General features: G+C 62.0%; 3 protein-coding genes across 3 annotated transcripts; all 3 read left to right on the forward strand.

Moving 5' to 3' along the window:
• Positions 1-298: 298 nt before the first annotated feature.
• LOC139155952 (protein FAM221B-like) lies at positions 299-9673 on the forward strand. The gene is made up of 7 exons (XM_070731335.1): positions 299-604; positions 979-1445; positions 1836-1979; positions 2237-2347; positions 7937-8140; positions 8775-8894; positions 9404-9673. Exons 2-7 carry the CDS (start codon positions 986-988, stop codon positions 9604-9606), a joined length of 1242 nt encoding a protein of 413 aa, XP_070587436.1. The 5' UTR covers positions 299-604; positions 979-985; the 3' UTR covers positions 9607-9673.
• Positions 9674-10734: 1061 nt separating this feature from the next.
• LOC139155941 (TATA box-binding protein-associated factor, RNA polymerase I, subunit C-like) lies at positions 10735-15530 on the forward strand. Its single transcript, XM_070731320.1, is given in 13 exon segments — positions 10735-11184; positions 11275-11345; positions 11475-11710; positions 11917-12045; positions 12147-12264; positions 12364-12435; positions 12945-13080; positions 13175-13267; positions 13269-13304; positions 13431-13608; positions 13711-13848; positions 14472-15203; positions 15206-15530. Coding segments are annotated over 13 exon segments (2643 nt in total). The 5' UTR covers positions 10735-10749; the 3' UTR covers positions 15475-15530.
• A 126-nt stretch (positions 15531-15656) lies between these two features.
• On the forward strand, positions 15657-16776 carry LOC139155942 (adenosine 5'-monophosphoramidase HINT2-like). The gene is made up of 5 exons (XM_070731321.1): positions 15657-15735; positions 15870-16007; positions 16079-16183; positions 16274-16346; positions 16486-16776. The coding sequence occupies exons 1-5, from the start codon at positions 15670-15672 to the stop codon at positions 16575-16577; spliced, it is 474 nt and encodes a 157-aa protein (XP_070587422.1). The 5' UTR covers positions 15657-15669; the 3' UTR covers positions 16578-16776.
• Positions 16777-24918: the final 8142 nt, after the last annotated feature.

The raw sequence follows: 24918 nt of genomic DNA on the forward strand, positions 1-24918 counted from the left end.
CTTAGGTGTCCCGTGAGCAGAGAGGCCGACCCGGGAGGCAGCCAGAGCGAGGGGGGGAGGGAGAGGAGCTGCTGTCCTGGGCCTCCTCATCACCAAAGGGGGGCAGAGTGGCTGGACAAACTCCCGCTCCCGGTTTCCACCGAATTTGAACCCGGAATGTTCGAGGAAGCCACACTGGGGGACAGGCGAGGCCACCGGCCTAGGCAAGAATCCCCGGCCCAGCTCAGCACCTCGGATCTCCGCGATGGGGGCGGGAGGGGGGCGGGAGGAGGGTCCTGCTGACCTCCCTGGGTGGGGCTCCCTTTCCCCGAGGCTGCCGTGGGGCGCGAGGCCGGGCTGGTCCTCGCGAGCCTCCTTCGCGGCCAGGGGTGCACGCCGCGGCTCAGGAGGGGCTGGTTTCGGGGGGGGGGGGGGGCGAGGAGGTCTGGGCCCGGAGGCCGCAAGCGAGGCTGGAGCAGCGAAGCCACAAGCCGGAACTTAGCCGGCCGCTGCTATGCCAATGGAACAAGGCTTCTGTTGCCCTGGAAACGTTTCCTCCCCCGGCCATCGAATCCCCATTTCCAAGCCGCCGCTGCTCTTCTGCCAGACGGGAACGCCCACTGAGGTACGGGGGCTGCGCGAGGGACGTCTCTCTGTGTGTCTGGGGGGGGGGGAGGCCCCCTGCTGCCCCATGCCCCTCCCCCCGCGCCACGCCCAGCCGCCCCAATTCGCTTCACTGCATCCGCAGCCAAAACCACCTCAAGGAGCGCCGGGAAAGCGCTCGCGGGGCCTGCCGGGCCGGCGGTCGTCTCAGGCGAAGCGGCTCCCGCCTTTGCACCACAAGCCGCGCAGCCCAGCGGCAGAAAGCCCGTCGGTGGCTCTGCGCCCTCCGCTGGACGCAAAGCTGCCCCAGGGAGGAGCGGGTTCCGTCGAGTGGCGGCCCAGGCTCCGTCCCCTCGAGCCCCGCCCCACCGCCTCCCGCGCTTCTTGTGTCCGCAGAGCCAGCATGGAAGCGGAACCCACGGAAGCGGCGGCCTCGCTGCCCCCGGCGGTGTCCTGGCAGGCGGCCGCGGCGGAGGAGGCGGAGGACGAGGCGGCTCCCAGCAGCACGTCGCCCACGGCTCGGGAGGTGGAGGAAGAGCTGATCCTGCCCGCCTCCACCTCCCCGGGGAGCGGCGAGGAGACGGTCCCGCCGACGTCCAGCTCCTTGGAGGGGGAGGCGGAGGACGACCGCCCGGAAGCCTCCTCGTCCGAGTGGCCGGAGCCGCGGAGCGCCAGCCCCAGCGAGCCCTCCTCCGCGCCGCCCGACAGCTCCCCGTTCACCTTCTCCTCGTCCTCGCCGCTCTCCTGGAAGGCGCCCTCCGACGGGCTGCAGCGGCGCCTGGACGAGGCGGAAGGCCGCGCGGAGCAGCCCGAACGCGCGAAAGTCAAGAGGAAAAGCCCGCCGGCCAAGAAGGCCGCGCCAAGTCAGTGGGAGTCGGCCGGGGCGGCGAGTGGGCCGGCCGGAAGCGCAGACGGGCCCGGGGCTGCAGGCGGGCGGGGGATGTCGAGGAGAGAGCGCCGGGGCTGTAGCTCTTGGCCCAGAGGCCGGCTCCCTTCGGCCGTCCAACTGGGCCCTGGCCGCGGAAGAGTGGGGCGGGGAGACAGGCAGCGAAGCGGGGGGTCCCTGTCCGAGGCTCCGGCCCAGACAACAGGCGTCCCCTCGCCCCCCCCCCCCGCAGTAGGGAGGTCTGGTCGGAGGGCAGCGGGGGGGGGGGCGATGACCCCTCTTGGAGCAGCTGAGGCAAAGCAACGGGGAGGCAGGAGGTGTGTATGTGGGGGGGGGGGGGCTTCTGAGGCGGCTGCTCTCCCCACAGAGTACACGGTGAGGACCATCACGCCGGCCGAGAAGGAGGAGCTGGTGTCGGTGGCCAAGGCCATGCACCGTGAGAGGTTCGCCAGGAACGTCAAGGAGCTCTTCCACCTGGAGAAGGAGGCAGCCCTCAAGTCCCTCCAGACAGGTGGGGTTGGGGGGGGGGCGGGAGCCTCCCTGCAGGGACGGGGGACGGCATATAAATCAAATTGATGGACAACTGCACCCAGTAGCTGCCTTCTGAGCAGCCCCCTGCAGCGGGAGGGGGACACCCAGGCAGAACCCAAGCCCCTTCCCACCGGGGCATCCTGGGGAGAGAGGTCAAGGGGCTTTGAGGCTGCTGGAGGGGTGTGTGAGCCTCTGCGCCCTCCCCCCCACTGAGCAGGCCCCTGGGTTCCCCTTCAGGCCTCTACATCGGCTGGCGCTGCCCCGAATACCTGTGGGATTGTTTCCGGGTGGGGGAGGAGTCCCGGTGCTTCTGTGGGCACCTGCTGAAGCTGCACCAGGTGTATGTGGGTGAGTAGCAGAGCCGGAGGGGGCTGGGGGGCGGCGGGGGGGGCACCTGCAGAAGACGGCAGCTGCCGCCAGGACACCGGGGGGGGGGAATGATGCTGCCCTCGGCCAAGGGGAGTGGCCGCATTCTGTGGCAGGTGCCACGTCTGCCCCCCCCCCCCGTGTCCCCTTCCCAGAGTGTCACTCAAAGTCAGGGAAAGAGACCCCCCCCCCCCCGGCCCACGTTGATAGACAAGAATGGACAGCGACCAAAAGAAAGGCATTTCTGAGGCAAAAGGCCCATAAAGGCCCACACAGAGAATCCCCAAAGCCTCCCCCATAGCCCCCCCCAGGGCAAACCCCCCCAAATCCCCCTGGCCCAAGAGGTCAGCTGTGGCTGTGCTGGTTGGCTGGGCTGCCACACCTGCTCCGTTGACCTTGAGCCGGCTATAAAGACGTCCATGTAGCCTGGCAGTTAAGGGACTTCCTCCCTGACCCCCCCCACCCCCAGGGCCTCCCCCTTGCCCCCCCCATGGCTCTGTGGGGTGTTTTGTTCAACTGGGGGAAGGAGAGTTCATGGGTGGCAGAGTTTTTTCCGAGTGTGTCGAACACTCGGGAGCCTCAGCCGCCAAGTGAGCAGAAGAAATCTGGGAGGGGTCCCTGGGTCAGCGCACTGGTTCAGCGCCCTTCCAAGGTCCAGCCCTCTTGGAGGAAGACGGCTGTCCTCCGGCCCAATCCGTGTTCTTGCTCCTGCAACCTGTTTAAATGTCATTTCACGCTTTACGCGGACTCCCTGCAAGTGGCCCCTGACTTGCAACAACTATTAACCTTGATGTTCAGCGGTGGCAATTCCAGGACGTCACCACTGTGCAGCCAGGATGTCACGGTCCAGTTCTGCCACCTTCGCCTTCACTTCACTGCCCCCATCCACCTTCCTCGATGCGATAGAGCCTCGGTGGCACAGTGGTTAGAGGGCAGGACTGCGGGCCACTCCTGCTGATTGCTAGCCGCAGTTCAGCAGTTCAGATCTCACCACCGGCTCCAGGTTGACTCAGCCTTCCCTCCTTCTGAGGGGGGGGGGGGGTTCTAATGGGGACCCAGAGTCTTGGGGTTGGCAAGAGGCTGGCTCTGTCGACCGACCGCTTGGAGAGGGCTGTGGAAGCACCAGGACACGGTAGATAAGTCTTGAGTGCTATTCCCCCTCCTCTGCCCTGACACAGCTGCCCCTTGCCTCCGTCCCTGCTGACCTCCCCCTCCCCCTCCGCCCTCCAGCTGGGGCCCCAGGCAGTGAGCGAGGGGGCAGCCCTGGGAAGCGCCCACTGAGCCGCAACAGCACAGTGGAGCCTGCTTGGCCAAAGAGAGCTTGTGTGGTCCAGCTGGTGAGGCGGCAGTGGGACAAGGGGCGGCGGTGGGATGCCCAGTCTGAAGACCCCAGAGAGGTTGGCAGCTGAGCAGTCCAAAGCCCGAGAGCTGCCCGACAGAATGAGTGCCTGTCAGTTTGTCCCAGCGCCTGCCAGCCCAGCAGTCCGAAAGAGGCCGGTGGGAGCAGATAAAACGGTTCCACCTTAGTGGGGAGGGTCACGGGGACACTAAGGAGCCCCCCCCTGGGCAACGGTGATGTGAGGGGCCAATCCTTTCAACCGGGAAGTGCCTGGGTGGGTGCTTCAGGCCTTAGGACTCGTGGGGCAGAGGGGTGGGGTGGTCTCTGGCTGGGGGGCGGGATGTGTGGGAGGACCCCTTTGGGGGAGGGGCAGAAGCAGAGGGAAGTTGGGGTCCAGAGGTGGCGCACCTGTTGCAAGGGGCCCTGGAGAACCGGCCTTAGGGTTGGAGGAAATATCAATGCTCCAGGCTTGCAAGGGTCAGCAGCTCTGACCGGCCCTCTGGGGGCTTCCACTGCCCACCCTGCAGCTCCCGGGAGGCCTTCGCAGCTGGCCGTTCTCCGGGGTTGCTTCTGGCAGTGCACCGCTGGCCTTCCTCCCTGGCCGTTCCCCAGGGTGCCTGCAGCCCCAAACGGCCCAGGCAGGGCACACGACATGAGGGCCCCCGGCCCCTCCTCTCCCGCTGCAGGAGCAGGTGGCAGGCGCTGCCCATCGCTTATGGCCACTCTGGCCTTGGTCCCTTCCTGGTGGGACTCCTGCAACATTGCTGGACATGAGGTCATCTTTGAAGGTCACCTGGAAGTTACACCTGGTCCAGAACTCGGACTGGCCATTCCCCAGTTTGGCCCAGTTGCACGGCGGCAGCTCCCAGTTTCCTTCTGGCTGCAACCGGAGTGGCCCTTTCAATCACCCTCAAGGCCCCAAGCGGCAGAGAGTCCGGTCACCAGCCCCTCCCGCTGCGGGTGTGGCTGCCATTCCTCTCACTTGGGTGCAGCGGGCCCCTCCCCCAGCCCCTTGCCATTCTGTGTGATCTGGGAAGCCCCCCCGCCAGCCCTGGGGGGAGACTCCTTTCCCTTCTTGGCCTTCCCCCCCAAAAATCCCCACCAAGAGCCCCCCCTCCCATGCTGGTACAGGAGGTCCTGCAGGTGATCGAGTGTCACTGGTGGGGCAGGGGAGGGGTCCGGCTCTTATTGTCGCCCTGTGTTGCTTTCATTGCTCCCGTGGTCATCCTTGCTGTTGGGGGCCCAGAGTTGTCTGGCGCACGATGCGCCCCACACGTAAGTGCCGGTAGTGGGCCATTCAAAGCTATGATGGAGCCCCCAAGGGCCCCTGTGACCTGGGCCCAAGGACTTCCCACGGCCCCCTGGCCACATTCTGGCCACCTGGCGGCTGGCTTGGGCCGCCACTATTTGCAACATCCTCCAGTCACGTGACTGCAATTTACAATGTTTGGGGCCAAAATGTCCCTTAGTGAATACAGTGGTACCTCGAGATACGAGTTTAATTCGTTCCTGACCTGGGCTCTTAAGTCGAGCAGCTCTTATCTTGAACGACTTTTCCCCATAGGAATTAATATAAATAATTTTAATTGGTTCCAGCCCTCAAAAAACTCACAAAGTTAGTCTAAATTATGCAGAAAGACAAGTTTTTAATGAAGAAATGTACATGTACATATAAATGAATAATGAAGTTTCTTTCACTTAACTTGTAAACTTTCTTAAACTTTTAAATTTACATATGTTCAACTTCTCTGCCACCCAATCCTGTAGGACAGAGGTCCCCAACCCTTTTTGCACCAGGGACCGGCTTTAAGCGATCAAGAGAGGAATGGGATAAATGAATGGACGGAGGGTGGGAAGGAAGGAAGGAAAGAGGGAAGGGACAGGAACAGAGGAAGGAAGCAAGGAAACTTATGAAAGGGGAGAGTAAGAGAGGAATGAGTGAAGGGAGGGAGGGAGGGAAGAAGGTGGGAAGGAGAAAGAAAAGAATAGAGGAAGGGAAGGTAAAAGAGAGAAAGAAAAAGAGCTAACTTCCGCGTTCAGCTTCAGGAGACAGCTGCAAAGCCGCGCGCGTGTTTTAAAAGGTTGCAGCCGGCCTGGGGGGCTCGGGGGGTGCTGGCAAGCCCCCCAGGCTGGCTGCAAGCACCCCCCGAGCCCCCCAGGCCGGCTGCAACCTTTTAAAACACGCGCGCCGCTTCGCAGCTGTCTCCTGAAGCCGAACGCGGAAGTTAGCGTTCGGCTTCAGGAGACAGCTCCTTGGCGCTTGTATCTCGAATTTGGGCTTGTAAGTAGAACAAAAATATCTCTCCCCTCCCAGCTCTTATCTCGAGTTGCTCTTAAGTAGAGCAGCTCTTATGTCGGGGTTCCACTGTAATGAGTTCACTCAGGAACCATGGCATTTGTTTAATGACCATGGAGTCACACAATGACCACAGTGACTGGCTTAAGGATGACCACAGTAAAATGAGTCAGGCCCATGATGCTGTAATAACGTCCAGTCTCCAGCCTTTATGGGGAAGGTTGTTGAGAAGGCAGTGCCGCTCCAGCTCCAACGGTCCTTGGATGAAGTCGATTATCTGGGCCCACAACCGTCAACAATCAGGATTCAGACCCAGCTACAGTGCAGGATGATCTCTGGCGGGCCCGGGATAGGGGTTTATCTTCTACCCTGGTACTCCTTGACCTCTCAGCGGCTTTCAATGCCATCGACCATGGTAGGCTAGGGGCTGGGAGTGGGAGGCACCATTCTCCTACCTCTTTGGTCAGTGGCAGTCATTAGCAGAGGGTCAGAGGTCGACCCCTAGGTCCCTCCCTTGTGGAGTTCATCAGGGGTCGGTCCTCTTTCCCCCCCCCCCCCCGCTGTTTAATATCTACATGAAACCGCTAGGTGAGATCATCCAAGGACATGGGGTGAGGTATCATCAGTATGCGTATGATACCCAGTTGTACATCCCCACCCCATGTCCACTCAGTGAATCAGAGGACGTGATGTGCTGGTGTCTGGAAGCTGTTGGGGTTTGGATGGGTGTTGAAAGACTCAGACTCAACCCCCAAAAGACGAAGCGGCTCTGGGTTTTGCCTCCCAAGGACACTTCCATCATGCCGTCTATTACTTTTGGGGGGGGGACTTTTGACCCCCTCAGAGGGTCTGCAACTTGGACGTCCGCCTTGATCCACAGCTGACTCTGGACCATCATCTTTCAGCTGGGATGAGGGGGGCGTTTTCCCAGGTTCGCCTGGTGCACCAGTTGCGACCCTACCTGGAAGGGAGTCTCTACTCACAGTCACTCCTGCCCTCATCACCTGGAGGTTGGACTCCTGCAATGCTCTCCACATGGGGCTTCCTTTGAAGAGTGTTCGGAAACTTCAGATCGTGCAGAATGCAGCTGCGAGAGCAGTCATGGGTCTCCCTAGACATGCCCAGGCCACACCAACACTCCATGCACTGCACTGGCTGCTGACTGGTTTCCGGATACAATTCAAAGTGTTGGTAATGAGATATAAAAAGTTTTTTAGCTACATGAATTGGATTTTTAAGATATGTATATTGTTTATTACTTTGATCTGTTGTGAGTCCTTGGAGAGGGACGGCATACAAATCCAATCAATCAATCAATCAATCAATCAGAAGCCCTACGTGGCATCAGACCAGATTACTTATGGACTCTGCCTTCTGCCGCATGAGTCCCAGTGACCGGTCAGGCCCCACAGAGTCGGCCTTCTCCTGTCCCAACAACTAGACAATGTCGCCTGGCTGGACCTAGGGGAAGAGCCTATTCTGGGGGCCCCCACCCTCTGGAATCAGCTCCCCCCCCCTGAGATCCACACTGCCCCCCCTCGCCTTCCGCAAGAGCCTTAACACTCATTTATGCCGCCAGGCTTGGGGTGATCAGATCTCGGGCCCCTGGCCGACCAACCTTTGTATGACTATTGTCTGAATGGGTATGATTGATGTTTAAGGTAACTGGGGGGTTTAATTGCATTTAGCTATTGTATTCTGTTGTTTCTTCTATAGGTTGGAGAGGGGCGACATGTATATAAATGAATAAAATGACTGGTTTTGTGACTCGTGACCGTGAGGGGGGGCTCTGCTATGGTCGGGGGCTCCCTGTGGCTTTTTCCAGGGCGTCCGATGACCTTCTGCTTTCGGGTGGGTGGGGGGTGTCTCTCTGCCCAAGGGGCCCCCGGCCCTCCCTCCTTCCGGCTCCCCCCCGAGGGCTGACCCTGTCTTTCAGAGAAACGGGCCACTGTGCCCTGTACGCTGCCCGGCTGCCGCTGCCAGGGCTTCCTCTTCATCCCGTCCTGCCCGGAGGAGGTGGGCGAGTTCTGGCTTCGGCGGAGGACCGGCTTCGACGTGGCGGCCTGGCGGGCCAAGTGCCGCTGCACACACACACATGAGGAGCACACGCCGACCGGAGCGCGGGGCTGCTGCGTGCGAGGTGAGCCCCACCCCCCATCGTGGCCCACCTCCCCCGGCCCCTGGCTTCCCTGGGGGGGGGCTTCCCCAAAATTAAAACTAATATTGAAACCCCAAAGATCTAAAAACCAGCCATGCGCATTCCCCCTAAGTGCCGTCCGCCCCTTGAGCGGAGAGAGAGGCTAAAGGTCAGCTGCGGCCCCCAGGCTTGTCAGGGGGGGCCTGGAGGGGGGGGCTGGATCTCTGGAGGGACAGCTAGTTCCAGAGGGGAGATCCAGATGTCATGATCATCGCCTGCCATGTCCCCCTCTCCCTGTCCCCCCTGCCCCCCTTCTCATCAAAGGCATGGGCCCACCTGGCCTCCTGCCAGACTTTGCTCATCATGACCCCCCCCCCTCAGTCTCTCACCCAGGCAAGGTCAGAGAGGGAAAGGAAAGTGGGGGGGGGGGGGGAGTTAGTCAGGCATGAGACAGGCCAGGCCGGCGGCCAGACTCTGAGGCTGCATGAGAAGCTGTCCAGCCTCAAGGCCATCCTGGCCCAGCACCTCTCTCCAAAGGGCTCTGCGGCCGCTTCAGGGACCAGGTCTCTCTTTCACACACACACACACACACACACACACACAGAGTCACCTGACCTGTGCCCCTCCTGCCCCCTAGGCTGCTCCTGCGGGGCCTTCGCCTCCAGCTTCCTGTGCGCGGCCTGTGACCGGCGCTGGGAGGAGCACGAGACCTTCTTTGAGTCCGAGGAGGCCAGGCGCAGAGGTGGCCGGCCTTACGGTACGGGTGGGGTGGGTTGCGGTCCCTCCACCCCGCAGGGCTTCCTCCAGCTGGGGGGGCTCCGTCTCCCTCTGGCCCTGCCAACGACCCGCCCTGCCGCTTAGCAGCCCTTCGTGCCGTGCCGAGGTCTCTGGAGGTGCCAGGCGGGCAGCGCAGCTCCTTCCCCTCCCCACGGACCCTCTGCCCCTGGCCGGCCCCCTCCCCCCTGTGACCTTCACCAGGGGCTGCCCCACAGGGATCCCCTCCGCTCCCTGCTGGCACTGTGGGGCCCAGAGGGGTGGGGGCCCTTTTTGCACTGTTCCCACAGCTGCCGCCAAGGCCAGAGGCTGCCAGTGGGGAGCCGGGCGGGGGGGCCGGCACAGGAGCCGGAGCGGAATCTCCCTGAGGTGCAGGGGGCCACGTGGGGGGCCCCGTCAGCGGCTGCCTCGCCTCCTCCGCTCCTCAGGGCCCCTCAGCCTCCCCGCTGTCTCGGGGCCCCCCCGACACCTGTGGCCTCTCTCTCCCCCCAGGAGAAGCTTACCTGCCCCTGGCTGAGCTGCCCGAGCTGCGTGGGGCCGTGCTGACGGGCCGCTCTGAGGACCCCTCCGCCTCCAGGGCTGTGCAGGGACCGGCCTGCCAGGCCCTGCCGGACCCCTCCCCTGGCTCAAGGGCTCTGCCTCTTCCCCCTGCAGGCCCCCGGCGGTTCCTGCAGAAGGACGACAAGAAGGCCTGAGGCCCCTCCCCCTCCGCCCGGGTTCCTGCTGCGCAAGGGAGCCCCAATAAAGAGAGAGAGAGCCCTGCGGGTGGCCTCGCTGTGCGTGTGTCTTCCGAGGGGGGGCAGGCTCAGGGGGGGGCTGGGCTGAGGGGGGGATGCTGCTGCCTAGAGAGGGAGAGAGGGAGAGAGGGAGGGGGCTGGGCGTCCCCTGCTCGCACTCACTGCCAGGGCAAAGGGAGGGGCCTGCTTAACAGTGCCCACTTTGGGGGGGGGGTCCTGCACCCACCTGGGGCCGCCATTTCCCCCTCCCAGGGCCAAGAAACCCTCCCCTCGGCTGGGCTCCAGCCCTGCTGCGCCCTGAGGAGCCTTTGGGGCTGGCCTGGCGGCGGCTGTTGGCCTCCCTCCAAGAGGGCATCCTGGTGGGGGAGGGGCCCTGCTGCAGGCGAGGGAGGGGGGGCTGTGCACGTTGGTCTCAGCTCAGGCAATGGGGGGGGGGCTCCTGCCCCGGGTGGCTAAGAGGGTTGGAAGGGGGGGGGGTCTTACATCCTCCTGACCAACCACGAAATGCAGGGGGCAGCCCCCCATGAGCAGAAGGGCCGCCTGGAGCCGCCTGGCCAAGGGGAGGTGGGGGCTGTGGCTTTCCTGGTATGGGGGGGCTTGCTTTGACTCCCCCTCCCCGCGGGATGCCCAGGCAGCCCCCCACCCACCCCTTTTCCTCTCCTCCGGCCCCCCTCCCGGACTAGAACCAGCAAGGAGTTCTAGGCCCAGCAGGGATTTTCCTTCTCCCAGCTGCCCCCCCCCAACTGGGCAGCATCACTTTGACCCGGGTGGGATGATGAAGGGGGCGGGGCTGAGTGGAAGTGGGGGTGGGGTCTGCGCCGTTTTTTAACCCCGTACTTGCCTCCCGAGAAGTCACAGCGCTGCTGGGCGAAGGTTTTGCTCCGCTTGCTTCGGGGGGCTGGGGAGGGGCGCTTCCCCCGAGAGGCCGCAGAAGGTCCAAGCGAGCGGGGGTGGGCAATTGGAGGCGCCTCTCGGTTGAGCCACTTTCTCCGGGCGCTGCCGCCGCTGCTGCGCCGAATTCCGAGCCACCTTGAGCGGAGGGCGGGCGGGGCGATTGCCGCCCTCTGGCCGCCAGGGGGCGCAGGCGCGGCGGTTCCGGGCATGCGCGGCCGGCCAGTTCCTCACGTGCGCGCGCCCATGGCCGCCGCCGCCTTCCCCTCGGCGCAGCTGCCGGGGCTCTTCCGCGCGGGGCCGTCGGGGCGGGAGGGTCCCGGGACGGGGTTGCGCGGGGCCGGCTGGGGTCAGCGCGGGCAGGTGGGCGTGGCGGCGGGGGGGGCCGGGCCGGGGGCGCCACCGCTCTTCGTGCCCCGCCGCCGCCCGAGGGCTGGGGAGGGCTGGCTGCCCGTCGAGGCCGCCCCGCTGCCGCTGCAGCCCCCGGAGGCGGCGCCCCCGCCCGACGGCGCCCCCGCCCGCCCGGCCCTGAGCGCGCTGGCCCCGCAGCTGGCCCGGCTCTTCCTGGACGAGCCCGAGGCGGCCTTCGGGGCCACGGCGCGCCTGCTGCACCCGCACGTCTACCTGGGCGACTCCGCGGACTGGGTGAGCGCCGGGGGGGGGCGCGGGGAGGGCTGGGCAGGGGAGACGCGCCCCGCCTGACCCGCCTGACCCGCCGCCCGCTCTCTTCCGCAGCGCAGAGCCGGGGGCGTCTGCGGCATGACCCGCCTTCTCCGCGCCCTGGAAGGCCGGGCGCCCGGCGGCACGTAAGTGCTCCCGGCCAGCGAGCCCGCTTCCCCGAGCCGCCTCTGGGGGGGGGGGGATAGGGGTGAGGGGGTGGGCCGGGCCGGCGGCGTGTGACCGACGGCTGTGCCGTGCCCCCCCCCCCCCCTCAGCGCCGGCCGGCCTCTCTCCGGCGTGGCCTCGCTGTGCCGCGACTGGTTGTCGGAGCTGCCCGTGAAGCTGGTGGCCGAGTGGCTGCACGAGGACCTGGCCGAGCGGCGGCGGCGGCTGACCTTCGACGAGACCCCCACCGGCGGCGCCTTGGCCTGGCTGCCTGACGGCGCCCCCGGAGGACCCTCGCGCAGCGGCTGCCTGGTGTTCCCGGCCGGGGAGGCGGCCGACCGGCTCTGTATCCTCCCGGACGAGGGGACGGGGCGGGCGGGGGGCTGGCTTGGGCCGCGGGGCGGGCGCCCCTCCTGAGGTGGAGACCCCTCCTCCCGAGCGGGGGTCTCAAAGGAGGAGCCCCATGATTGCGGGCGAAAGAGGCGGAAGGCTGTGGGAAAGCCCCGGGCAGCGGTCTCCAGGGCAGCGGCTCTTCCTTAGCGCCCTCCGCAGGCTTCCAGAAGGCGTCCTTGAGACTGGCCGCCAGTGGCGCCCTGCGGCCCCAACTTCGGGGCTGCCCCGTCCAGTTCCGGCTCAACGGGGAAGTCCGGCAAGTGGCGGCGGCGCATCTGGAGGGCAGCGGTGGGTCCAGGCAGGGGCCCTGGGGAGGGGGAGGGGCCCTCGGTGGCCGCTGCGGCTCTTCCGGTCTTGAAGGGGGGGCCCTTCTCTTCCCTCCACCCCAGACTTCCTGGGCATCCGCTCCGGCCACTTCTGTGGGGCCTGGAGGAGGCAGCGTGGAAAGGCCCCCACCGCCCTGCAGGTGGTCTGCACAGACGCCCCCTGCTCCTCCATCGCGGTCAGGTAAGGGGGGAGGGGGCTGGGGGGGCTTGTGGGGCTGCCCTGCTGCTTGGGGGCGGGGGGCAGTGGGGGTCAGGAGACTTCTCCCTTCTCTCCCTGCAGCCCCCACCTGCCCGGAGAGCTCTCGCTGTGCACCCTGGCCGGGGAGCTCTTCCTCTGGAGCCTGGAGACCGGGTGAGCGCGGGGGGGGGGGGGGGGCTTGGTGGGGGGGGCACACGGGGAGATTAGATTAGATTAGATTTATTGGGTTTATATGCCGCCCCTCTCCACAAACTCGGGGCGGCTCACAACAATAATAAAAAACAGTACATAATAATAAATCCAATGCCCGCCAATCTAATTGCAATTTAAAATTAGTAGTTTCCTAAAACAATCCCAATATATATAAAAAAACAGACACACAGTCAGTCAATCAACAAAACAACATGGGCAAGGGGGAGGGCTTGGGGGAGGGGAGGCATTAGGAGGAGGGGGGCTCTTCTGCTGGGGGGGGCAGGAAGCAGGAAAGCTTCAGGCTGCTGTGTGGGGAGAGTGGGCAAAGGCCCCCCCTGAACTCCTTGTGTGTGTGTGTGTGCGTGTGCTTTGGCCCCCACTGCTTCCTGGCGTCCCGGTGTTGCCCTCTTGCCAGCGGGCCGGTTCCTGGCCATGGAGGGCCTGGGAGTGCTGACCCTCTTTCCCACCAGGCTCCGGCGGCTGCACCAGGACCGCGACAGCCTCTTCTTCCGGGACCCCTCCCCCTGGCGCTGGAGCGAGTTTTCTGCCCACCCACGAGTGCTGACCTTGGCCGACCGCACTGGCCTGAAGGGGCTGGACCAGCGGGTGAGGCTGGGCGGGGCTGCCGGGGGGAGGGGGAGGGGCTGCGGGGGGAGGGTCAGGGGGGCCCGGCTGCTGATCTTCCGGCCTGCCCCCCCAGGTGCCCTCCGGGGGCCTCTTCGAGCTCTTCAAGGTGGGGGCTGAAGCCGACTGCCAGCGTGGGGAGCGCCTGGTCATCTCCAAGCACCTGGGCCCCTTCGGAGCCCTTCCACCACTTGGTGGCCACCCAGGTAACGGGGGGGAGGGTCGGCTGTTTGCCTGGGCCGAGAGCCTCCCTGCCCTGGCCTCCCCCCACCTTGGCCGGAGGGTCCCTGGGGCTCCTAGCAATGCACCCCCCCCTGCCCCCCCCCCCACAGTTCTCGGTCTTCGTGCTGGACGAGCGCTTCCCGCTGGTGCCCGTCCTGAGCTGGGAACACATGATGCCGAGGCCGCCCATCTACGCCCACGTCTCCCCCGCCGGGACCCCCCAGCACAGCCACCAGGTGCTCCTGGGCGCCCACCACTCCCAGGAGACACTCCTGTTGCAGTACTCAGGTGGGGGGCACGGGGGGTCATGCCTAGCGGCTGGGGGTGGGCGCCGGGGGGGCCCACCTGTGTGTGCTGGGGGACTCTGAGACCACCGGGATGTCTCCGCAGGTGGCCGCAGCCTCCCCTGCCAGCTGCAAGGCCCCCCCCAGAAGCTGCCCCCCATCAAGGAGAGCCTGGCCCACTTCCCTCGGCAGGTGCCTGTCAGGCAGAGCGCCCTCCACCAGCGCCTCTCCGCCCCCACAGCAGGTAAGGGGAGGGGGGGCGGGAGGGGCCCCAGATGGAGGGGGGAAACGAGCTTTGCACGCTGAGCAGGCTGCAGCAGGGGGGGGGTCAGGGCTGCTTCCCTGCAGCTGGAGAGGAGAAGCTGCCCCCCACCCCAGCCAGATCCAAGAACCGGACTAGCTTCTCTCGGCACACAGTCCCTGGGGGTGTGGGGCCCACCCCTCCCCTGCCCTTCGTCCACCACTGGCTGCCCCACGTGCCCAGAGCCCCCCTTTGGCCGTTCTGCGTGGCGTCCAGCCTGTCTATTGCCTTCCCAACATGCTTTGCCTCCCCACAGCCGGGCCCTTTGGGGGGGGGAGTTTGCGAGGACCCCTTTGCTTGGGGTCTCTGCCTCCCCTGCAGCTGGGCCTCTTTTCCTGGGCTGGGCGGGGGGGGGGGGTGTTTCCTTCAAGGGGGGTCTCTGAGACCCCGTGACAAAGGTGGGCTGGGGGAGACTGTCCCAGGAGGGCTGGGGGCTGTACCTGCCTGACTCACCCCCCCTTCAAGCTGCCTGACTCCGGCCTCTGAGCTGCCCCGTCTGCAGCCGGGCTTGAGGGGCCGGCTCCCCTCCCCAATCTCACCCCCTCCTCTCCCCCCCTCTGATGCAGGCCTTGCCGCCACCCTCGGCCAGCTGGACGGCAACCGGACCCTGCTGGTCTTCCAGCTCTCCCAGGCCGGGGACCTCTTCTACCAGACGCTGCTTCCACGGGCCCGAGAGGAAGAGGAGGAGGAAGAGGAGGCCGCTGGGGACCAGGCTCACTCGGGCCCAGAGCCCGGCTCCAAAGGCCCCCTGGTGGGCAGGCCTGGCCGGGGCCCCGTGTCTGCGGACGGAGCAAGGACTGCCTGTAGCCCGGCGGCTGCAGCCCTCTACCGGCGCTGGCTGAGGGCCTGGAAGCAGGTGGCCCCCCCCGTGCAGGACCGGCCAGGCCCTCCGGCCACGCTCAGCCAGGGTGGTCTCTTCGCCCACCGAGAGGCCAGCGGGGTGGAGGGGGCTGGCCTGCCCCCCCCAGAGGCCTTCCGCCAACTGCGCAGGGCCATGCGGGAGGCGCGACTCCTGGTCTGTGGGGGCCAGAGGGAGGTCCCCGTGCCCCCCGCACCCCAGGGTCCCCCAGTGGAGTTGGGCCAGCGGCTGGTGGCCTGCTGGGCTGGCGACTGGGCGGCCTGGTGGCGGGAGAGGCTGGGCGCCAGCAAGGCCCAACGGCAGCAGGCGCTGAGGGAGCAGCGGAGGCGGGCCAAGCGGCGCAGGGGCCCGCGGAGCCTCTCGGGCAGCTTCACCTCCTCCACCAGCTGCCACTCGGAGCTCAGCGGGTGGTCGGGGGAGGGTGGGGGGCCCCAGGACCCCTCCCCCCGCAGTGCCCGCCCCCCCCTCTGCCCCCCAGCCCCCCAGGGGCCTCCCAGGAGCTGCTCTCCTCCCAGAGTCTGAACGAGCGCGGCATCCCCCGCGAGCGCCGCCACACCCTCCGCCGCTACCTGGCCGTGCTGGACGCGCCCCCGGAGCCCCCCGAGGAGGAGCCCCTGCCCGCCAGCCAGAGCTCGGGCCTGGGGGGCAGCCAGCGCCGCCCCCCCTCTTCCCAGGGCCCCCAGCCGAAGCGCGCCCGCATGGGCTTCTGAGGGGGGCTGCGGGGACACACACACACACAGACCCATCAATAAAAGCGACTTTCTCAGCCGCGCTGCCTGTCTCGCTCTTTGGGGAATGTGCGTGGGGGCGCTGCAATCCCTTCTTCAGCCGCCAGGGGCAGAGGCGCGGGAACTACGAACGTATTCGTGCGCCTGCGCTTGACCGAGGGGGCGGCGCCAGCAGTTATGGCGGCGGCGCTGGTGATGGCGGGCCGGGGGCTGCTGGTTCGCGCCTGGGGCCGCCCGGGACAGGTAGGGGGGGGCACGTGGAGGGGGGGTGAAGCGCAGCTCTGAGCGAGGCGCCTGTTGCGGAGCCCCCGGGGGGGGAAGGGGGTCGCCCCGGAGGAGGCCGCGGGGTGACCGGCCGCCGTGTGTCCGTCCGGCAGAGGGCTCTGGCGGCCCGGGGGCCGGGCGAGGAGGTGGGGCGGGCGCAGCAGGCGGCCGAGCAGCCCGGCGGCCCCACCGTCTTCAGCCGCATCCTGGACGGCTCCATCCCGGCGCACGTGCTCTACCAGGACGACCAGGTGGGCGGGGCGAGGGGGGGAGGGGGAGGGGCGGCCATGGCTGGAGACTTGACCGCCGCGCTCTCTCGCAGTGCATGGCCTTCCGGGACGCGGCCCCGCAGGCCCCCGTGCACTTCCTGGTCATCCCGCGCCGACCCCTCGCGCGCCTCAGCCGGGCCGCCCCCAGCGACGCGCAGGTGAGAAGGGGGGGCCGAGGGGGCGGGCGGCGGGGGGGCTGCCCTGCTGGAGCGACCCCCACCCACCTCCCTCCCTCCCTCCCTGCCCAGCTCCTGGGACACTTGCTGGTGGTGGCCAGCCAGACGGCCGAGGCGGAGGGGCTGTCCGAGGGCTACCGAGTGGGTGAGTAGGAGGGGGGGGGGGGTGCTGGGCGGGGCCCCTGGAAGCCCCTCCCCTCCGCTGAGCCTCCTCCGAGGCCCCTTTGGATCGGTCTGGTCTCGGGCCTCCCCCCACCTCTTTCTTCCCCCCCCCCCTCCTGCAGTCATCAACGAGGGCCGGCACGGGGCCCAGTCCGTCTACCACCTCCACCTCCACGTGCTGGGGGGGCGTCAGATGGCCTGGCCCCCCGGCTGAGCCAAGCGGAGCTGTTCGGGGGGGGCTGCTCTCAACAATAATAAAGAAGGCTGCGCTGGACCCCCCACCCTTGCGACTCACAGCTGGGCCTGGACTCTGAGCGCCCCCCCCCTGGGAATTGGCAGCTGAGGAAGGCAGCCCCCCTGCCCTGCCCCAAGGACGGTTGGTTCATGCAATAAAACTCAACGCCTGAGCGCCAGCATGGAGACTTGTATGTCCCTTCACGGCACTTTGGCCGCCCTCTCGGCCTCTGGCCCCAACCCTCTGCGTCCCCATTTGACCCCCCACCCCCGAAGAAGGGAAAGGAAGCAGAGCAATAACAGGTAGACTTGTACATCCACTTCACGGCACTTTCACAGCCCACTCTGTAAACCACGTAGAAGGCTGAGTCCTCATTGGAGCCACCACGGACGGGAGGGAGGGAGGGAGGCCGGGTCCACCTTGAGCGGGTGGTGGGATTCGATCTGCCAAACTGCTGGCAGCCTGCAGGACTCCGCTCTCACCACTGCACCACCCAGGCTCAGGGAGAAATCCAGAAATGAAACCAGAAAGGTGGAACAAAAGGCGACTGGCGTGAGCAGGGCCTGGGCGGGGCTGCCCTTTCAATAATAATAATAATAATAATAATAATAATAATAATAAATTAGATTTGCATGCCACCCTTCTCCGAGGACTCAGGTCAGCTCACAACGACAATAACAATAGAGTACAAATCTAAAACTAAAATTAAAACCCCACTATCATTAAATAAACCCACTGATACTCCACAATCGTGCCATGCTCAGGTCTTGCTGGTCGGAAGGGGGCGCGTCAATCAAAGCAGAGCTCTGTGGATGGCTGGGGGGGGCAGAGGGGGCCTGGTTCCGCATGAGCAGCCAGCCCCCCCAGCATGCAGAAGCTCCGTTTGCACGAACCGTGTGCCCCCACTCACTTGGATGGAACTCACTCGCCTGCTGGTCGCACAAGTGAGGAGGCGCCTGGACTTCCTGGCCCGTCTGCAAGCCCCTCCCAGCCCACCGGTTGGGGCCCCTCCCCTTAAAGGGCCTCGGGTGGGGGTGGGGGAAGGGGAGCTGGTTTGGGGGGGGGCTGCAGTTCTGGAAGACCCTCCTCGTGGCTCCTCTGAGGTCACATTATTTCCTCGGTGGGGGAGCAGCGTTGTTAGATGGTGGAGGGTGGAGACAAGCCAGGAAAGGCGGTGGGGGCTCAGACGGACTGAGGGCCACGGGTGGGGTGGGGACATGGCTGGAACCCTCATTGCCACCAGCACAGCTCATGATCCCGAGTGGCACGTGGGCATTGCCGCCACTGCTCTGGCCGCTGCCCTCTGGGATGGCCGTCACTTGCAAATAATCTTCCAGGCAGGGCTGCCCTGCGCAGGGGACACTCGCCAACCGGGCCCCCTGGTCCAGGAGGGGCTGCCAGCGATGCCCAGGGTGAGTGCTGGGGGTGCCCCCCCCCTCTTTCAAGCAGCAACTGTGAGCCTGGATGGATTGTGTGGTGGCCCCAAAGAGCACGATGTCCCACTCAGAGCCAAAGAGGAGGGTCCCCAACACCCCACAACCTCTTGGGGTGCCCCTCAACAGCACCACTTGGCTGATCCCGGGTTCCAGGTGCACAGCTGAGTCCGGCTGACCGGCTGCCTTGGTGCGAGAGGGAGGGTGGCCGGTCCTTTCTCCTTATCAGCAAAGATACGTCACCCTTATAGATGACAGTTGCTGGTGGGGCCGAGGGGCACAAGGGAAGCTTTGTTCTCCCCCCATATAAAATATCACACACACACACATACATAGATACACAAACACTAACAATTTACTTTTTATTTACATCTCAATATATATTTTTACTTTCTCTTTAATCTTCATTTCCTTTTTTATTCTCCAGCCATTGGTGAAGTGTGGCCTCTCGTTTTGCTTGCTCTTCCTCCTCAGTCGCTGGTGTTAAGCTGTTCATTTCTGCACATTATCTCGTGTTTTCCTTGTCACTTTTCCTTCGGCGGGAATCTCCATTGTTCCAATGTTGTGCAAATACAATTCCAGTTGCAGTTACTCCATGAACAATCACATATACATTCTCTCTGTTGTAAAGGTTTATTGAATAATTTTTAACAAGAGAAAAACACTGAAAATTCTGGAAAATAAATGAATAGAGTTCTCAATCTTCAGGTGAATGCATAGCTAATGCCCTAAACCACGAGGCTGGAAGCACGTCTGTGGTAGCGTTCAATTTCCTGTGATTGACAATGCCACTTGAGGAACTATGACTTGTCTAATGTTAAAGGTGACAGCGCATCTCAAAGGCTGTCAGCTGGAATTCCTAGCAGAAGTGCTTAGGGCTTCCGTTCAATGCGTGGTTGCATCACCTCTTGATTTTTGTCCAATACCTTTTTTGCCTCTCCACATGTTCACCACCACGTGTGATAGAAAGACGCAGGCAGGTATTTGGTAGCATTTCCAACATTTGGCTGGTTTGTCCTGAAACGTTTTCGCCAACCTCACCTGAATACATTGGAATCCTCACCGGCCCAACACAGGTTATTTTATATGGCCAAGGGAAATATTCACAGATAAAAGGGAGGGGGAGGTCCTCTAGGCACGGGTCTCCCTTTCAGGCCCAAGAGCCAGGCCGTTCAAATTTCAGTCTCATGCTCAGTTTTCGTTCTGGTCAGCTCGGTGGCACCAGAATTAATTCCCGGTAGTCCGTCCATGCAGTGCAGTATTTTCATGTGTGCCGTTCCCAAGGTTGAAGCTGAGCTGCAGCTACAGATGACCACCTGCACTTCCAACCTCTGCCAGCAGATGGCACTCTAGCTCTGCTTCTCCCCCTTCCTATCCTTTCTCTCTCAAACAATATCTCCCAATTTTGAGTAAGGTTAAAATAACAAAAAATAAGATAGTAGTAAAAAATACAAGTTGCTCAATTATAATAATAATTAAAAATGTCAATACTCACCACCATCCAAAAGTAAGCAGTCCCACTTTCAAATAGAAAATACTTTCACTCCTTTCTAAAAGTCTCCAATCTCACTTCCTGTTCCAAAGACAACTTTCAATTTTGAAAAAAAAGCAGAAAACCAACTTCTCCCCTTGCGACCTCTCAGCGAGGGTAGAAGAAAGAAACCCAAGCTCCTTTTGGAGTCCCACTTCTGCAGCTGCTTCCCAGGGGAAAGTGAAAAATTGCAAATCTTGCCCCAGATCGTTCTCACTCGCACTGAGACACTAACAAAATGAAATTCAGTGGTGAAAAAAGTCAGGTCCTACATTTAGGCAAGAGAAACAAAATGCACAGGTACAGTATAGGTGGTGCATTGCTCAACAGTAGCACCTGTGAGAGGGATCTTGGAGTCCGAGTTGACCACCGCTTAATTAGGAGCCAGCCGTGTGCAGCAGCTGCCAAAAAAGCCAAACCCCATTAACAGGGAGAGAATCAAGATCACGTGGAGGGAGAATGCCACTTGGTGAGGCCACACGTGGAATCCTGCATTCAGTGTTGGTCACCACGATGCAAAAAGGATGTTGGGACTCTAGTAAAAAATGTAGAGAAGAGCAACAAAGAGGATGAGGGGACTGGAGGCTAAAACATACGAAGAACGGCTGCAGGAACTGGGCAGGGCTGATTTATGGAAAGAAGGATCAGGGGAGACATCAGAGCAGCCTTCCAACATCTCAGGGGCTGCCACAAAGAAGAAGGAGTCAAGCTATTCTGCAAAGCACCTGAGGGTAGAGCAAGAGGCAATGGGTGGAAACTAAACAAGGAGAGAAGCAACTTAGAACTAAGGAGGAAATTCCTGACTGTGAGAACAACTAAACCAGTGGAACTACAGTACTTGCCTCCAGAAGTTGTGAATGCTCCAACACTGGAATTTTTAAAGCAGATGTTGGATGACCATCTGAAGTGGTGCAGGGTTTCCTGCCTAAGCAGGGGGGGTTGGGCTAGAAGACCTCCAAGGTCCCTTCCAACTCTGTTCTAAGTCACTTCAAACATGGTCCTTCTTTCCAGTCAACTAGCCATAAACCCAGTTCCTGCAACCGTTCTTCCCAGATGGGCGACAGGGCAGCCTTTGACAGAGCAGCTGGGCCAGCTGAGCCTGGCTGGATCCAGGCCGCCGCCGCCTCCTCTGCCGGCCGCCTGTGGGAACCCTCACGGCAGCTCAGCTGGCGCTCCTGAGGCCCCTCCTCCATCAAAGGTCGGCTGGTCGGCTGCACAAAGGCCAGAGGAGCAGAGAAATGGAGGCGTTTGGGTGTAGTCCGCCCGACAAGGTTAACGGGGCTCTTGCGCCTCCCTCTGGTTGGACTTGCCATTGCGTCTCTCTCACACACATACGCACATATTCTGCTCTAGGCACAGGGTGGATAATGGATATTTTAAAAAATTAAATCAGATTTTTAAAAATTTACTTTAATAAAATGATATTGGAGTAAAACATTTTCTAAATACAGTTTTCTATTTAAGAAACATTAATAATTTTGTGTCATTCAGCCCGAAGTGGAGCTTTGTTAGGCGGCTGCAGATTCCGCAGTCTGGGGACCGTCGGTCAGCCAAGAGCCGGTCAGAGGAGGAGCCGCTGCAGGACAGAAATGACCGAGAGGCTCTTTGAAAACTAGGATCCAAGCCGATTCAAGTCCAGTCCCTCCTGGGCGCCTCTCCCACTGCTTCCTCTGAGCCCCTGGGACAGAGCAGCCCCCCAGGAACAGCCGGCCGTGAAAGGCTGCCGGGGAGCCGTCCAGTCCCAGGCGGGCCCTTCTTGCCAGGTGGTGGCAGGTGTCCAGTGCCCACCTTTCAGGGGCCACCAGGTCCTTCCTTGGGGAAGATCTCCGGTGCCCTCTGAGAGCCTCCAGGCGCCTGCCAAGCAACACGGCCAAGAGGGGAGCCAGCAACAGAAAGGCCATGGGGGTGGAGGGGGGCCCTGCCGTCCTTCCCGCCATGGGTCTCCCCACAGCCTCCCTGACAGCCAGTCAGCCAAAGGGGTGTGAGCTTGTCTCCCGCCCACCCAGGCATGAAATGCGCTACAAGGGGAGGCCCACCCTCCTTTGCCACAGCAGCCCAGCAGCAGCAGGGCGCTCTGGGGGCCACCACCAACCCAGGCTTTCCCACCCCGGGGCTCTGCAGGGGAAACCCAGGTAGGCGGTGGTGCCCCCTGGGGCACTCCCTGAGGAGCTGGCAGCGGAAGGGCAGACCCCGAGAGTAGGACAGGCCTGGTCTTTGCATCCCCACCGTTTGACCCGGTGAGCCCAGCTGGGGGACCCCAAGAACTGCTGGGGCCTCATCCGAAGCCCTGGACACTTCCCGCCCTTTTGGTGCCCAGTCCCATGGAGTTAGAGAGCGGCCGTGCCCACCTGCCCGTTGGGAGCTCTCTCCACCTAAGAGCCACTGCCCCTTCTCAGTGCCCCTCCCCTGGACCCGGGAGAGCCAGAGGGAGCCTCCCCCCCCCAAGGACTGATGGGTCGGAAGAGGGCCTGGCCCCCAAGAGGCTGGCACCAGGGCCCACCAGGATCAGGCCTACGACGGCCGGCTCTTCCGTCCAGGAGCAGCGGGTGGAGGCGGAAGCCGGTCGGAGGAGCGAGTGAGGGGAGCGGAAGCCTTGGCATCCGGGGTCCCCAGAAGGCTCCCCCCCCCAACACTGTGGCCAGCCAACAAGACTGGTGCCCGCAAGGCCTTCCTGGCGCATGTCCCTGGATAATGTGAGGGCATGAGAGCGGGTTTCTCCTTTGCACAGGCCGCCCTCACTCAACGGACAGCGGCCGTTTTAAGTTGCAGGGGCCTGAGAATGCACGGTCCTTCTGGAGGTCCTCGCGGCTGTTTCAATAGGGGATCGCACACTGGGTGCTGGGTGCTGATCATCCCACAGCCCCCCCCCCCCGAACATAACAGGCGGCCTCCCCTGCCAGGCCAGCTTCCCACAAGGCAGGGCCAGTGGGTAACTGCCAGGAAGTCATGGGGGGGTTGGCTACTGAGATGCTTATGTGTCACTGTTCTGTCGGGCTCTCTGGCAGACCCCTCCCAAGAATTCACAGGTACAAATTTCAGACACACACACACATTTGAAAATTCAAAACAATGTTCTTTATAATGAAAATTCCCTTAAACCAAGCCCTCTTTTTGTACAGCAAAGAGCCCTCGTCTCCAAACAAACTGGTCATTTGTACAAGTCCCTTATCAGTTCTGTGCAGGGCTGCCATTGGGAATTTTGGGGCCCCATACAGCCTAAGTGTCTGCCCCCCCCGCCATTTTAAAACTACTGCCTCCCAAATCCCATGTCATGCCCACCATGGCCACACACCCTGGGCAGGCCCTCCCCCAGCCCTCTGAGGTCAAACATAGCCCTGATGTGGCCCTCAATGAAATTGAGTTTGACACCCCTGGCCTAGAGGCTCAATCCTATGACCAAGGGCTAAGAGAATGAGTATGTTTAGCTCAACAAATAGAAAACTGAGGGGGAATAGAATAGTAGTTTCCCAATCCTTAAAGGGCTGCCACAGAGCAGATGGCACCTATTTATTCTCCATGCCACCTGAAGGTAGTACAAGAAGCAATGGGCGGAACCTCACCAAGAGGAAATGCAATCTGGAAATAAGGAAAAACCTGGGACTGGGCGGCATAGAAATAAATAAATAAATAAATAAATAAATAAATCCCTTCTTTTTTATTATAAGAAATTAATAATTTAAAAAACCCCAAAATCCATTACTATTAAAACTAAAACAACCAGCAAAACTATTAATAAAAACAGGTGAGGGCTGGGTTTTTTTCTCTGTTATTATTTAAGTGCTTTTACCATATGCTTTAAATCAAGAGTCACTTCTCTCTCTGTTTCTCTCTCTTTCCTGTCATTCTCTGCCTCAATCATTTTCTCATTTCTCTTTTTTTCTCCTATTTTTTCTATCATTTCTCTCTCTCTTCCTTCCACTCTTCTCTCTCTCTTTCTTCCTCTCTCATCTCTCTTTCTCTCTCTCTATCCATCTTGCTTTCTTCCTCTCTCTCACTCTCTTCCTTCCTCTCTCATCTCTTCCTTTCTTTCTCTTGCTCTATCTCTCCCCCTCTTGCTCTCTCTCTCTTTTTCTCCCTCTCATTGTCTTTCTCTCTCTTGCTTTCTCTCACTCTTTCGCTCTTGTTTTCTTTCTCTCACTCTTTCTCTCTCTCATTCTCTCTCTCTCTTGATATCTCTTTCTCACTTTCTCTCGTTTTTTCTGTCTCTCTTGCTTTCTCTTTCTCACTCTCTCCTGTTTTCTTTCTCTCTTTCTCTCGTTCTCTCTCTCTTGCTATCTCTTTCTCTCCCCCCTCTTTCTCTCTCTCTTTCTCACTTTCTATCTTGCTCGGTCGCTCTCACTCTCTCATTCTCCCAAAAAACCTTCGCCGGTGAGAGTGAGAAAGAGAGCCGGCGAAGGTTTTTCTTACTTTGAATGTTCCGGGTGGGCTGGCAGGGGGATGGGGAGAGCGCGTGCCGGCCCGTGCGCCCGACATTGACAATCGCCTTCGCCGGCCCCCGCTGTGAGAACGCCTGCCCTGCCTCCCCTGCAGCCCCCTCGCTGAGAGCCCGGGGTGGATGTTCCTGCTGCGGGAGGAGCCGCGCTCCAAGGTGGGAAGCAGAGGAGAAAGAGAGGCGGATTGGGCGGCCGGGTGGGGGGCAGTGGTCAGTAGCTTGGGGTGCAAGGGAGCTAGAGGTGCGGGGGGCGGGGGCAGCCACGGCTTCATGCATGCCCTTGGAAAAGGGTGCACGGGGGCGTTTTGGGGTGCGCTAGCGCAGGCGTGTGCAGCCTACAGGGAACGGTGCTGGGCACAATGACTGCTGCGGGCGCCAGGGGCCCAGCACACGGTGGTGGGCCAAAATCGCCCCCCCATTTTTCAATTTGGCCGGGCCCCTGACGCCAGTAGCAGTAATACTGGCCTATCGGCAGCCCTGGTTCTGTGATACTTAGCTTGCAGCTGTGAGGCCATTCACAGTCCTTCTTTCACAAAGTGAAACACACTTTGCTCTGGTTTAGTTTCAAAGCGGGGAAAAATCAGCACACAAAAGGTCAAAGTCAGTAAAACAGTCACGAAACACAAGGATCAGATAATCCTCCACAATGGCCAAACCCACAGGCTGCTATTTATAGAAGCCTCACTAATGACCACAGCCCCACCCAACCACAGGTGGCCTCATTTTCTTCGATAATCTCTCAGTTGTTGCTGCCTATGCATCGCTCTCCGCATGCGTGGCTGTATCATTAACTCTTGTTCTGAATCCAAGGAGGAGCTAGATAATGGATCTCCTTCTGAGCTGTCTGCCACACTCTTCTCCCTGTCACTCATGTCTTCTTGGTCAGAGGAGCCTTCATCAGCAGATTCCACCAGGGGCAAAACA

Source organism: Erythrolamprus reginae, unplaced genomic scaffold, assembly GCF_031021105.1.
Source record: "Erythrolamprus reginae isolate rEryReg1 unplaced genomic scaffold, rEryReg1.hap1 scaffold_149, whole genome shotgun sequence".
In the NCBI taxonomy this organism is placed as follows: Eukaryota; Metazoa; Chordata; class Lepidosauria; order Squamata; family Dipsadidae; genus Erythrolamprus; species Erythrolamprus reginae.

What these genes read in the sequence shown, in the direction of transcription:
- LOC139155942 (XM_070731321.1), top strand. Translation starts at nt 15,670, where the DNA reads ATGGCGGCGGCGCTGGTGATGGCGGGCCGGGGGCTGCTGGTTCGCGCC. An exon ending in CCTGGGGCCGCCCGGGACAG is followed by an intron (nt 15,736 to 15,869) that starts GTAGGGGGGGGC and finishes TCCGTCCGGCAG; the next exon opens with AGGGCTCTGGCGGCCCGGGG. An exon ending in GTCCGAGGGCTACCGAGTGG is followed by an intron (nt 16,347 to 16,485) that starts GTGAGTAGGAGG and finishes CCCCTCCTGCAG; the next exon opens with TCATCAACGAGGGCCGGCAC.
- LOC139155952 (XM_070731335.1), top strand. Translation starts at nt 986, where the DNA reads ATGGAAGCGGAACCCACGGAAGCGGCGGCCTCGCTGCCCCCGGCGGTG. An exon ending in CCTCAAGTCCCTCCAGACAG is followed by an intron (nt 1,980 to 2,236) that starts GTGGGGTTGGGG and finishes GTTCCCCTTCAG; the next exon opens with GCCTCTACATCGGCTGGCGC. An exon ending in CAGAGGTGGCCGGCCTTACG is followed by an intron (nt 8,895 to 9,403) that starts GTACGGGTGGGG and finishes CTCTCCCCCCAG; the next exon opens with GAGAAGCTTACCTGCCCCTG.